Source organism: Hypanus sabinus, chromosome X1 (assembly GCF_030144855.1).
Source record: "Hypanus sabinus isolate sHypSab1 chromosome X1, sHypSab1.hap1, whole genome shotgun sequence".
Classification (NCBI taxonomy): domain Eukaryota; kingdom Metazoa; phylum Chordata; class Chondrichthyes; order Myliobatiformes; family Dasyatidae; genus Hypanus; species Hypanus sabinus.
The window spans coordinates 32,482,979-32,495,076 of NC_082738.1; the positions used below are offsets into that span (position 1 = coordinate 32,482,979).

At 44.1% G+C, this 12,098-nt stretch overlaps 1 protein-coding gene across 1 annotated transcript in view; it reads right to left on the bottom strand.

The window, feature by feature from the left end:
* LOC132384773 (low-density lipoprotein receptor-related protein 1-like) overlaps nt 1–12,098 on the bottom strand; it is a 337,602-nt gene that overhangs the window by 101,104 nt on the left and 224,400 nt on the right. The window contains 4 exon segments of the mRNA XM_059956253.1: nt 766–993; nt 1,393–1,524; nt 3,419–3,663; nt 4,345–4,509. Of these exon segments, the coding sequence (XP_059812236.1) occupies nt 766–993; nt 1,393–1,524; nt 3,419–3,663; nt 4,345–4,509 (770 nt within the window).

A 12,098-nucleotide genomic window follows, 5' to 3' on the forward strand; every position in this document is an offset into this window, starting at 1 on the left:
CATACCACAGAATACATACCAGCTAGATGCAAACGGTTTGGTATGGTCAACTGCTCTGCCCATAACCACAAGAAACCACAGAGAGTTGTGGACACAGCTCAGCACATCACAGAAACCAGCCTCCCCTCCATGGACTCTGTCTACACTTCTCAAAGCCTCAGTGAACCAGCCAGAATAATCAAAGACCCCTCCCACCCCAAACATTCTTTCCTCACCCCCTCCCATTGGGCAGAAGATATGTACCACTAGGCTCAAAGAGAGCTTCTACCCCGCTGTAATCTGAATCCTGAACAGACATCTTGTACAGTAACATGGACTATTGACCTCACAATCTACCTCGTTATTACCTTGCACCTTACCGTCCACCTGCCCTGCACTTTCTCTGTAACTGTGACACTTTATTCCACATTCTGTTATTGTTTTACTTTGTTCTTCCTCAATGCACTGTGTAATGATCTGATCTGTATGAACAGTGTGTGAAAGCATGTTATTGAGCAGGTAGTGGTGTAAATGTAGAACATTACAGCACTTTGGGCCACAAAGTTGTGCCAACAGGTAATTCTAATCCAAGATCAATCTAACGGTTAAATTCTAACCCTTCCTTGTAACATAGTCCTTTATTTTTCAATCACCCAAGTGGCAAAGTGAGAGCATTGTGGGAGGGGTCACAAGGTGGGCAAGTGGAAGAGATAATGCAGAGGGAAGCAGAGGTAGGAGGAAGCACAGTGAAAGGGGTAATGAGGTTGACCCAGAGGCAGCCCCCACCTGCAGAGATGATAGTTTCAACACCAGTGCCATTGATGAAGGCACGTTTGATGGTCTGCGTGCGGACGTCAGACCAGTAGATGCGGTTCTCCGCCGCGTCGTAGTCTACCACAGTGACATTATCGATGTCTGGCACCGTGAAAGAGATGATGAAGTTGTAGTAGGGGTTCTCGATGTCCACACCACGGATCTCCATCTGACGGGCGTACAACAGGAACTTCTTAAACTCTGCGGGGGGGAGGAGAAAGTTAGTTTCCTGCAGGTAAGGTTTTCTGTAAACTGCTCCGGCTCCTACACCCCTCCCCATCTCTGTGACCCACTCCGCCCCTTAACCTCGCCCCATTTCCACGATGCCCTCCCCCCCTCCCCACACCCCTGCCGACTCTGTGAACCCCCTCCTTTACCTACAGCCCTCCCTGATTCCGTGACCCCCATCCCTCCCCTTAACCTTTCCGTCTCTTTGATCTGTTCCAGCCGCAACACCTCCACCCCTCATTTCCATGACTTCTCCTTCCCCTAAACCCATCCCCATCTCTGTGACTTCCTCCTGCCTCCATGTTATAGACTGGGGATGATTATGGCTCAAACCGGCTATTTACAAAGCCAGACCAGGCCAAAGGTACTAACCAAAACAGGTCTTCTTATCCTTTGCCAGCTTCATCAGGTGTGGACAGGCACATGAGGGTGTTGCGTTGTAGTTGATGAGACAGAGGTGCGAGCAGGGTCCCTTTCCCCCATTGGCTGCACATGGGTTTGGAGCTGCAACGCAAATGCCAGAAGAGAAATGCTCACCAAGGGGGACAACAACACTGTGAACAGTTTTGGGAAGACAAATGAGAACAGGGTTTCACAGTGAATGGTAGGTCCCAGAGATGTGCTACAGAACAGAGGGACTTAGGTGCACGGTTCCCTGAAAGTGGCATCACAGGTATATAGAGCAGTGAAGAAGACATTTAGCTCGTTGGACTTCATCTTTCAGAGCACAGAGTATACAAGTTGGGAGGTCATGTTAGAGTTGTACAAGACACCGGGGAGGCCATACTTGGAATATTGGGCTCCATTTTGGTCACCCTGCTATAAGGAAGACATCATTGAGCTGGAAAGTGGGCAGATTCAGAATGTTGCCAGGACTGGAGGGCTGGAGTTATTGGGAGAGGTTGGCCAGGCTGGGACATTATTCAATGGAGCACAGGAGACGGTGAGGTGACCCTAGAGGTGTATAAAATAATGAGGGGGCAGATAGGGTGAATGTACATAGGGTTGGTGAATCAAGAACTAGAGAACACAGGTTTTTCTCTGTGCCATATGGTTATAGACTCCCTACTTCTAAATTTGATGCCCTGACTTAAGAGCAGAGTGCTAAATTCCATGTTCACTACCCCACCTGCATGGCTGCTTTCAATGAATTGCGTGCTTGTGCTATGTCCTTTGGTTCCTCTATGACTTGGTAACGATGGATCCTGGGGAGCGTTGTGAAACAGAGACCCACAAGTACAGGTACATGAAGACACAAGAGATTCTGCAAATGCTGTAAATTTTGAGCAACACACACAAAATGTTGGATCTCAGCAGGTCAGGCTTCATCTATGGATGGAATTAAATAGTCACGTTTTCGGCTGAGACCTTTCACCAGGATTGGAAAAGAATACGGCACAAGCCAGAATAAGAAGTTAGGAAGAGGGGAAAAGCTGTGTGACAGCACATGTACATGGTTTCTCAAAAGTGGTGTCGCAGGTGGACAGGGTGATGAAGGAATGCCGTTTCCCACTGAGTGTCACTTTGTGTGTTAAGGGTGGCCACCAAAAGACCACCTGTGAAATGGAAGTTCCTCTACAACTGAATGGCTCCACTTTCTGATGAGGGGGCTGATGACGCAACCGTGTAAAAAACCAGGGTTTTGAATAATCCTGGCAGAGGTGTTACTGTCTCTTCTTACTGACAGTAACACCTCTGCCACAATTATTCAAGACCCTGGTTTTTTTACACCGTCGCATCATCAGCCCCCTCATCAGACATGAGTGTAAACTCCCTGTACACTCATGACTGTGTGAACAGGTTTTGCTCTAACCTCATCAAGTTTGCAGATAAGACTGTAACAGGATGTACTCCAAATAACACAGTAAGGAGACAGACAGTTCACTGACATAATGTCATGACAATAACCTTTCTGTCAATGTCAACAAAAAACATTGATTGCAAACAGTCCTGTTTTCCCAGGGAAAAGGAGCAAAAGTCCAGATAGATTTTCTAGACAGATATAGATTTAGGCACCTGAGGGCAACTTATTCCACACAGAGGGTGGTGAGAATATGGAACGAGCTGAGATGAAGTGTTTAAAGCAAGTCCATTAACAACATTTAAAGGTATTTGATTCATAGAACAGTACACCACCTTCCCCCTCACTCTGGTCCACTGTCTCACCTATCAGCTGCCAGCTTGTACTCCACGTCCTCCCTCCACCTAATTCTGGCTTCTGACCTCTTCTTTTTCAGTCCTGAAGTGTCTCGGCCCAAAACGTCTACCGTTTATTTCCCTCTAAAGATGGTGTCCGATTGGTTAAGTACCTCCAGCATTTTTTGTGTGTCGCCTGATATTGTAGAGGGTCATTGGAGGTGAGGAATGCTGGTGGGGGGGGGGGGGGGGGTGAACTTACCCTGGGGCTGCCTGGATGGGTGGTAAACCTGGAGATCAAAGGGCTGAGTGTTCGTCCGCTGCACGACTGTCACATTGTGTCCAGTCCACTTGTTGGCCTTGGCCAGGGTGTTAGTTCGCCAGTCTGTCCAATAAACCTCTCCCCCATACAGGGTGACAGCAAAGGGGTGGGAGAGGTACTCATGGCCCCGCAGAACCTCGATCAGCCTACTCCCATCATAGAGGGCTGAGTAGATCGCGTCGGACCTGTGGGAGAAGGGAGAAATTGAACATCTTTTTTTTTTAGCAACACTTCCCCCAACGCATAATTGAGGTATTAAAACACAAGTTCAATGGTTTTGCACGTGCTAACTGGAGGAGAAGGGGAGAGTAGCCTAGCAAAAGAGAGAGAGAGAGTGAAAGAGAGAGAAGAAGAAAGTAATACACACAGAATGCTGGAGGAACTCAGAAAATCAGGCAGCATGGAGGAAAAGAGTACAGTCGACATTTCGGGCCTGAAACGTCGACTGTGCTCTTTTCCCAGGTGCTGCCTGGCCTGCTGTTCCTCCAGCATTTTGCGTCTGTTGGTCAGATTTCCAGCATCTGCAGATTTTCGCTTGTTTGTATGAGAGAAAGAAAAGCATACAGAGAGGTGTAGTGAGGAAGTTCCAGAGCTTGGGGGGAGGGGTGGGGAGGTGAGTGTAGGGGGGAGGAGGAGGAAGGCGGGAAGGGGGAGAGGGGAGAGAGAGAGGGAGGGAGAGAGAGAGAGAGAAGAGGGAGAGGGAGGTGGAGGGAGGGACAGACAGATAGATATGGGGAGGAAGAGGGGAGTTACCTGGAATGGGGAGTGGAATTCTAATTTATTTAACTTTTCCTTCCATCTCCAATTGTTCCCTGTGCATCCAGGGCTTCAGAAAGAAACTCCTTCCAAACAAAAAAAAGCTGTACCTGGCATCAATCCAGAGGATACGCCGTTCCAGGTAATCGACTGTCAACCCGTTTGGCCATCCCCCAGCCCCCAGCTCCCGATGAATCGTCCGTCGCCCCACACCACTCATGGAGGCCGCTTCTATCCGAGGTTGACTTGCATCCCAGTCCGTCCAGAACAGTATCCTGAAAAGCAGAATGAATCAACAGAATACAGAAGTCAGAGTCCAATGTGTTGTCACCTGCACATGTCCCTGTGTGCACAATAAAAAGCTTACTTACAGCAGCATCACAGGCACAGAGCATCAGAAACACAACATTCACAAGAAAATCAAACTTAAAAATGAATTAAACACTGTAATTGTAAAGACCTTTTCTTGGCTGGTTCCCCTTCAACCATTCGGTTCTTCAACCAGCCAACACAAGCCTGTTCACTACCTCAGTACAGCAACAGGTTGTGGGAACAGTTTACTGATTGGTGAGTGAAGTTGAATGAAGTTATCCTGTCTGAGACTGATGGTTGAGGGATAATACCTGTTCTTGAACCTTTTGGTGAGAGTCCCTGATGATAGATGCTGCTTTTCTGCAACAGTGCTTTAAGGTGGGGAGGGCTGTACCTGTAAATGGACTGGGCTGTATCCACTACTTTTTATAGGCTTTTCTGTTCAATGGCATTGATGTTTCCATACCAGACTATTATGCAGCCAGTCAAGATACTCTCCATCACACATTAAAGAAGTTTGTCAAAGATTTGACATGCTGAATTTTTGCAAACCAAAGGAAGGAGAGGTGCTGCCATGTTTTCTTTGTAATTACACAGGATGGGTCCTTTGAAATGATAACACTGAGGAATTTAAAGTTGCTGACCCTCTCCACCTCTGATCCCCCAATGAGGACTGGATCATGGACCTCTGGTTTCCTCCCCATAGAGTCAATAATCAGCTCCTTGGTCTTACAGACATTGAGTGACAGGTTGTTGTTATGACAACACTCAGCCAGATTTTCAATCTCCCTCCTATATGCTGATTCATCACCACCTTTGATTCGGCCTATGACAGTGGTGTCATCAGCACTGGAGCTGTGGCACTTGAGCTGCATTTAGCCTCGCAGTCATATCTATAAAACAAAAAGAGCAGGGGGTATTGTCTCTGCAGACCTCAGCCTGTAGTACCCAAGGCAATGGTCACGTGACGGGTCGACCTGAACAAAGGATCGACCCAGGTAGGGGTGGAGAGAAGTGACCAGGGTATAAAAGAATGAGCACACTGGCGGTGAGGTCTCTTGGATTTGGGATCACCACTAGTCGCAACTGACGCTGTGGGGTGCTGCAGTCAAATGGGCTCAGGCGCACTTCCAAGGTAAGTACCACTTGTCGTAACTCAGCAATAAAGTGTGTTGTGTGAGAACATTCCTTCACTTTTGGCACAACAGTGAGTGAGGAAATCAAAGATCTATTTGCACAAGGAGGCATTGAGGCTTAGGTCTTGAAGCGTATTGATTAGTTTTGAGGAAATGATGGTACTGAATGTTGAGCTGTAGTCGATATAGAGCATCCTGATGTATGCATCTTTGCTGTCCAGGTGTTCCAGGGTTGAGTGAAGAGCCGATGAGATGGCGTCCGCTGTGGACCTGTTGCCCTGGTAGGCAAATTGGAGTGGATCTAAGTCAGGCAGGAGTTAATATGTTTCATCAGCAACCTCTGAAAACACTTCATCACTGTGGATGTAAGTGCTACTGGGCAATAGTCATTGATGCAGGTCACCACGTCCTTCTTAAACACCAGAATAATTGAAGCCTGCTTGAAGCAGGTGGGTACCTCAGTCTGTGGAAGCGAAAGGTTAAAGATCTCAGTGAACACTCCAGCTGTTGATCAGAACAGGTCTTTAGTACTTGGCCAGGTACCCCATCCGGTTTGGAAGCTTTCCCTGGGTTCACCCTCCTGAAGGATTCTCTTGTTGGCCTCAAGAGACTGAAATCGCAGGATCAGGGGGTGTGGGAGTTCATGATGGTACCTCCATGTTCTGACAGTCAAAGCAAGCATAGAAGGACAGCCAAGTGATCTGATTTACCAAAATGCAGTCTGGGATGGAACGCTAGGTATTCCAGTAGTATAGAAGTGGTTGAGTGTGTTGGGACCACTGGTGCTGTAGATGATATAACTGGACAGAAATTTCTTTAAACAAACCTGATTGAAGTCCCCGACAATGATTTGAAAGCCGTTGGGGTAGTCTGTTTCTTGTTTGCTGATGGGGGCACACAGTACCACGAGTGCCTGCTTAACATTGGCCTCTGGCAGTATACAAACTGCAGTCAGGATCACGAAGAACTCTCTTGATAAGTTGGAACAGTCAGCACTTAATTGTTAGATGCTCCAGGTCAGGGGAACAAAGGTGTGACAAGACCGCTGTGCCCGAGCACCACAGAGAGATTATCATGAAACACAGACCCCCACCTTTTGCATTCTCTAAATCGGCACTCCAGTCCATTCAGTGCATCAAAACGCCCTCATTAATCCTGATTTAGCTATATCTCCTTGAAACACAGAACGCAGCAATTCCTCACTTCCCTCTGATACAGCATTCTTGCCCTTAGGTCCTTAATCTTGTTCTCCAACAACTGTACATTTCTCAACATAAAAGTCGAAGAGAGAACTTATAATAGAGAAAAAAATTAGTGGGAAATTACAGGATCAGGAAACTTGTAAAAAACCAACAGAAATAAACTAAAAAAGTAATTAAGAAGGTAAAGATGGAACACAAAAGCAGGCTAGCCAATATTAAAGAGGATACCAAAAGTTTCAGCTTAAGAGAGGTGAGAGTGGATATCGGACCACTGGAAAGGAAGTAATGAGGGACAAGGAAATGGCAGACAAAATGAATAAATATTTTGCATCAGTCCTCACTATGGAAGACACTAACACTAAGGTGGAAGTTCCAGATGTCAGGGGGCAGAAGTGTGTGAAGTTACCATTACTGGGGAGAAGGTTCTTGGGAAACTGAAAGGTCTGAAGGTAGGTAAGTCACTTGGAGCAGCTGGTCTACACTCCAGGATTCTGAAAGAAGTAGCTGAAGAGATTGTGGAAGCATTAGTAATGATCTTCCAAGAATTACTAGATTCTGGAAAGGTTTTGGAAGACTGGAAGATTGCAAATGTCACTCCACTCTTCAAGAAGGCAGTAGAAAGGAAATTATAGGCCAGGTAGTCTGACCTCAGTGGTGGGAAGATGCTGGAGTCGATTGTTAAAAATGTGGTTCTGGGATACTTGGAGGTACCTGATAAATGAGGCTGTAGACAGCATTGTTTCCTCAAGGGAAAATCTTGCCTGACCAATCTGGTGGAATTACTTGAAAAAATAACAAACCGATTAGACAAAAGAGAATTGGTTGATGTTGTCTACTTGGATTTTCAAAGGGCCTTTGACAAGGTGCCACACATGAGGCTGCTTAACAAGCTACGAGTCCAGAGTATTGCAGGAAATATTCTAGCATGGGTAAAACAGTGGTTGATTGGCAGGAGGCAAAGAGTGGGAATAAATGAGTCTTTTCTGGTTGCTGCCGGTGACTAGTGGTGTTCCACATGGGTTTGTGTTGGGACCAATTCTTTTTACATTATATGTCAATGATTTGGATGACGGAATTGATGGCTTTGTTGCAAAGTTTGCAAATGATATGAAGATAGCTGGAGGGACAGGTAGTTATGAGGAAGTAGAGAGGCCACAGAAGGACTTAAGACAAGGAGAATGGGCAAAGAAATGACAGATGGAATACAGTGCCGAGAAGCGTATGGTCATGCACTTTGGTAGCAGAATTGAAGGGGTGACTCTTTTCTAAATGGAGAGGAACATTTAAAAAAAAAGGTGCAAAGGGGCTTAGGAGTCCTCTTGTTGGATTCCCTAAAGGTTAATTTGCAAGATGAGTCTGTGGTGAGGAAGGCAAATGCGATGCTAGCATTCATTTCAGGAGGACTAGAATATAAGAGCAAGAATGTGATGTTGAGAGTTTATAAAGCACTGGTAAGGTCTCACTTGGAATATAGTGAGCAGTTTTGGGCCCCTTATCTTAGAAAGGATGTGCTGAAACTGGTGAGGGTTCAAAGGAGGCTCACAAAAATGATTCCAGGATTGAATGGCTTGTCATATGAAGAGCATTTGATGGCTTTGGGTCTGTATTCTCTAGAATTTAGAAGAATGAGGGTGACCTCATTAAAACCCATTGAACGGTGAAAGGCCTAGATGTGGAGAGGATGATTCCTATGATGGGAAAGTGCAAGACCAGAGGACACAGCCTCAGAATAGAGGGGCATCCTTTTAGAATGTAGATGAGGAGGAACTTCCTCAGGCAGAGAGTGGTGAATCTGTGGAATTCTTTGCCACAGGCAGCTGTAGAGTCCTAGTCCTTATGTATATTTAAGACAGAGGTTAATAGATTCTTGATTGGTCAGAGCATATACCTCTTCTGAATTAATCTCACAGCAATCTGCACCATGTATAGTAATTCCCCTTTCAGCAATGTACTTTTAAATTGACTTAATAAACTATAAATTACACGATCTCCTGAAGTACTTAGTGGGCTTAACTCTCAAGCAAGCAGGTGCAGCACCTTTAAGTGGACAAAAGTTCATCACCACGGCCAGAAGCAAGACGGGGGGGTTGACTCCAACCCTGGCTGCAATGCAGAGGACTGAGGCCCCCTCTACCTAGCATCTTCTTAGTGAATGTGCAGTCAGTGGGAACTGAAGGGCAAAAGCGCTATATTGTCAGGAATTGAGGAATCGTGTTCTGTGCTTTACTGAGGCGTGGATTACTCAAGTACACCAGATAGTGTGATCAGATCCGAAGGCTTCTCGATACACAAGATGGACCAAACTGTTGATTCAGAAAAGGCAAAAGGTGAAGGTGTGTGCTTCATGATAAACTCTCGGTGGTGCTCTGATGTGGCAATTTTTTGGACGCGTGCTCCCCTGACCTTGAACACCAAACGATGAAATGCCACCTGTTCTATTTACCAATAGAGACCTCCTCCATAATCCTGCCCACAGTTTACATACTACCAGTGGTCAAATGCAACCAAGCACTTGAGATACTGCATGATACCATCATCAAACAGGAAACAGTCCGTCCCAGTGCATTTCAAATCAGAGTCAGGGATTTCAAACAGGCTTGTTTGATTGAAATACAAAACAGTACATCATAGATATGGGCCATTTTGGCTGACCACATATATGCTAAACAGGATGCCAAATTCAAGTTATCAGCTTATCTATATGCATTGATAACTTCAGGATCCCAAGTGTTTTCTGATATGCCTGCCAACACAGACAACAGGGTCACAGCATGGAAACTGGACTTTTGGACCAACCAGTCTATGCTAAAACTCTGAGTGTAAAAGCTGTCCCTCCAGGTCTCCTTAAACCTGTGCTGCCCAGTTTTGGACTCTCCAACCCTAGGCAGAAAAGACCTTGATCCTGTTCCCAGCTCCTCTTAATTTCCTATTCCACTCAACCTCACAGACTCATTGGAAAGTTAATTATACTAGATTAAACCCACTGGGAACCCATTACCCGCTCCATTTAAATCTACCAGGACGCTGTTTCTTGCTCTGTTTAAACCCATCTGGACCCTGTTTTAAACCCACCAGGGCCCCACTTTTCCATTCCTTTTAAACCCACAGGGACTCCACTTGTGGCTCATTTTAAAACGACCGTGGTCTCATTTCTCGCTCCCTTTACACCCACCGGAACCACATTTCCCACTCTCTTTAACCCTACCTTTCCAACTCCTTTGAAAACCACTTGGGCCCTGTTGCCCGCCCCCTTTAAACCCAGCAGGACCCCATTTCCTGCTCCCTTTAAACCCATCGTCAACCCATTACCCACTCCCTTTAAATACACCAGGACCCTGTCTTCAACTCCGTTTAAACCCACCAGGGCTTAGGAATAAAAATAGGTAATGCCTGAAAAAGATATAAAAATTTAAGAAGAATCTTCATTTTAATCAAATTAATTCAGCCAATTAGGGATAAAGAAAGAGCAGACCATTTAGAAAGCGTCTTTTTCACATAATTCAATAAAGAGTTTAAGTTTTCTTTAAATACTTGAAGTTTTTAGTAATTGTTACACCTAGGTATGTAAATTGATTTGTGACAACTTGGAATGGAAATCTGGCATTTGATGACAATAGGTCATTTAAAGGAAACAGCTCACTTTTATGTAAGTTCAGCTGATATCATGAAAAATAACTAAACTGGGAAATTAAAGAAAGAATCGAAGGTAAAGAAGTTTCAGTGTTAGAGATTAAAAAGTAAAATATCATCAGCGTATAACGAAATTTTATGAGTCATACCTTCCCTTAGTATACCAGAAATGTCCTTAGATTCTCGAAATGCTATTGCTAAGGGTTCTATAGCTAAAGCAAAAAGTAAAGGACGAAGAGGGCAATCTTGTCTAGTTCCCCGCTGTAATTTAAAGGGCTTAGAAATTTAAGAGTTAGTAATAACCTGAGCAGTAGGAGACAAGTAAATTAATTTAACCCAACGAATAAAATTAGGCCCAAAATTAAACTTTTCTAAGGTCTTAAAAAGATAATTCCACTCAATCCTATTGAAGGCTTTTTCTGCATCTAAGGATAATACACACTCTGATCTTTTTTGGATGGTGAATATATCACATTCAATAAACTACGTATATTAAAATGTGAGTAACGGTTTTTAATAAATCCTGTCTGGTCATGTGATATCATAGATGGTAAAATATTTTCAAGTCTTCGAGATAAGACTTTTGATAAAATTTTTGCATCAACATTTAATAAAGAAATCAGTCTGTGTGAAGAACATACAGCTGGATTTTTATTTTTTTTAAGAATAAGAGAAATAAAAGCTTCATAAAAAGATTGAGGGGGTTTACCCGATTTAAAGGACTCTGATAAAACAGAAGATAAATAAGGTGTAAGTAACGTATTGAAAGTTTTATAAAATTCCCCAGGAAAGCCATCAGGTCCTGGGGTCTTACCAGAATGTAAAGCACATATAGCCTCAGCCACTTCTTCATTGGAAATAGGCTGATCTAACTGTATTAGACTATCAGCAGACAATGTAGGAATGTTGATATTACTGAAAAAAGCATTCATATAGGTATCATCTGAAGAAGAGTCAGACTGATACAACTTAAGGTAAAAGTCTTTAAATACGTTGTTAATTTCAGAGTGGCTGGATATCTTAGTACCATTATCTTTAAAAATTTCTGTGATTTGACGATTAACTGTAAAAGATTTTAAGCGATTCGCTAATAATCTACCTGTTCTAGCCCCGTGAATGTAGAATTGAGTTTTATCTCTCAACAGCTGTCATTCAATTGGGTGAGTCAGCAAAAGATTATATTTGGATTGGATTTCCATCCACTTATTATATATACTTGGATCTGGAGATAGGGCATACTTTCAATCAAGATCTTTTAATATCACTGCTAAGTCAGACCATTCCTTGTCAGCTTTTTTCTTTATGTAGGCAGAGTAAAAGATAATTTGTCCACGAATATATGCTTTAAAAGTATCCCAGACTATGGTACCAGCAGTATCTCCTTTAAAATTTTCTTTAAAGAAAAAAGTAATATGATTTCCCAAAAACTTTAGAAAATTTTTATCAGATAACATTTAAAATGCTGTTATGAATGAACCACAGCTCTGAGGGACCGAAGGGGCGGGAGCAGCCCCCTCCTTCCGGAGAATCGCAAGATCACTATTAATTCGGGTCTGGAACTCAGGAAATGAGAGACAATGCAAC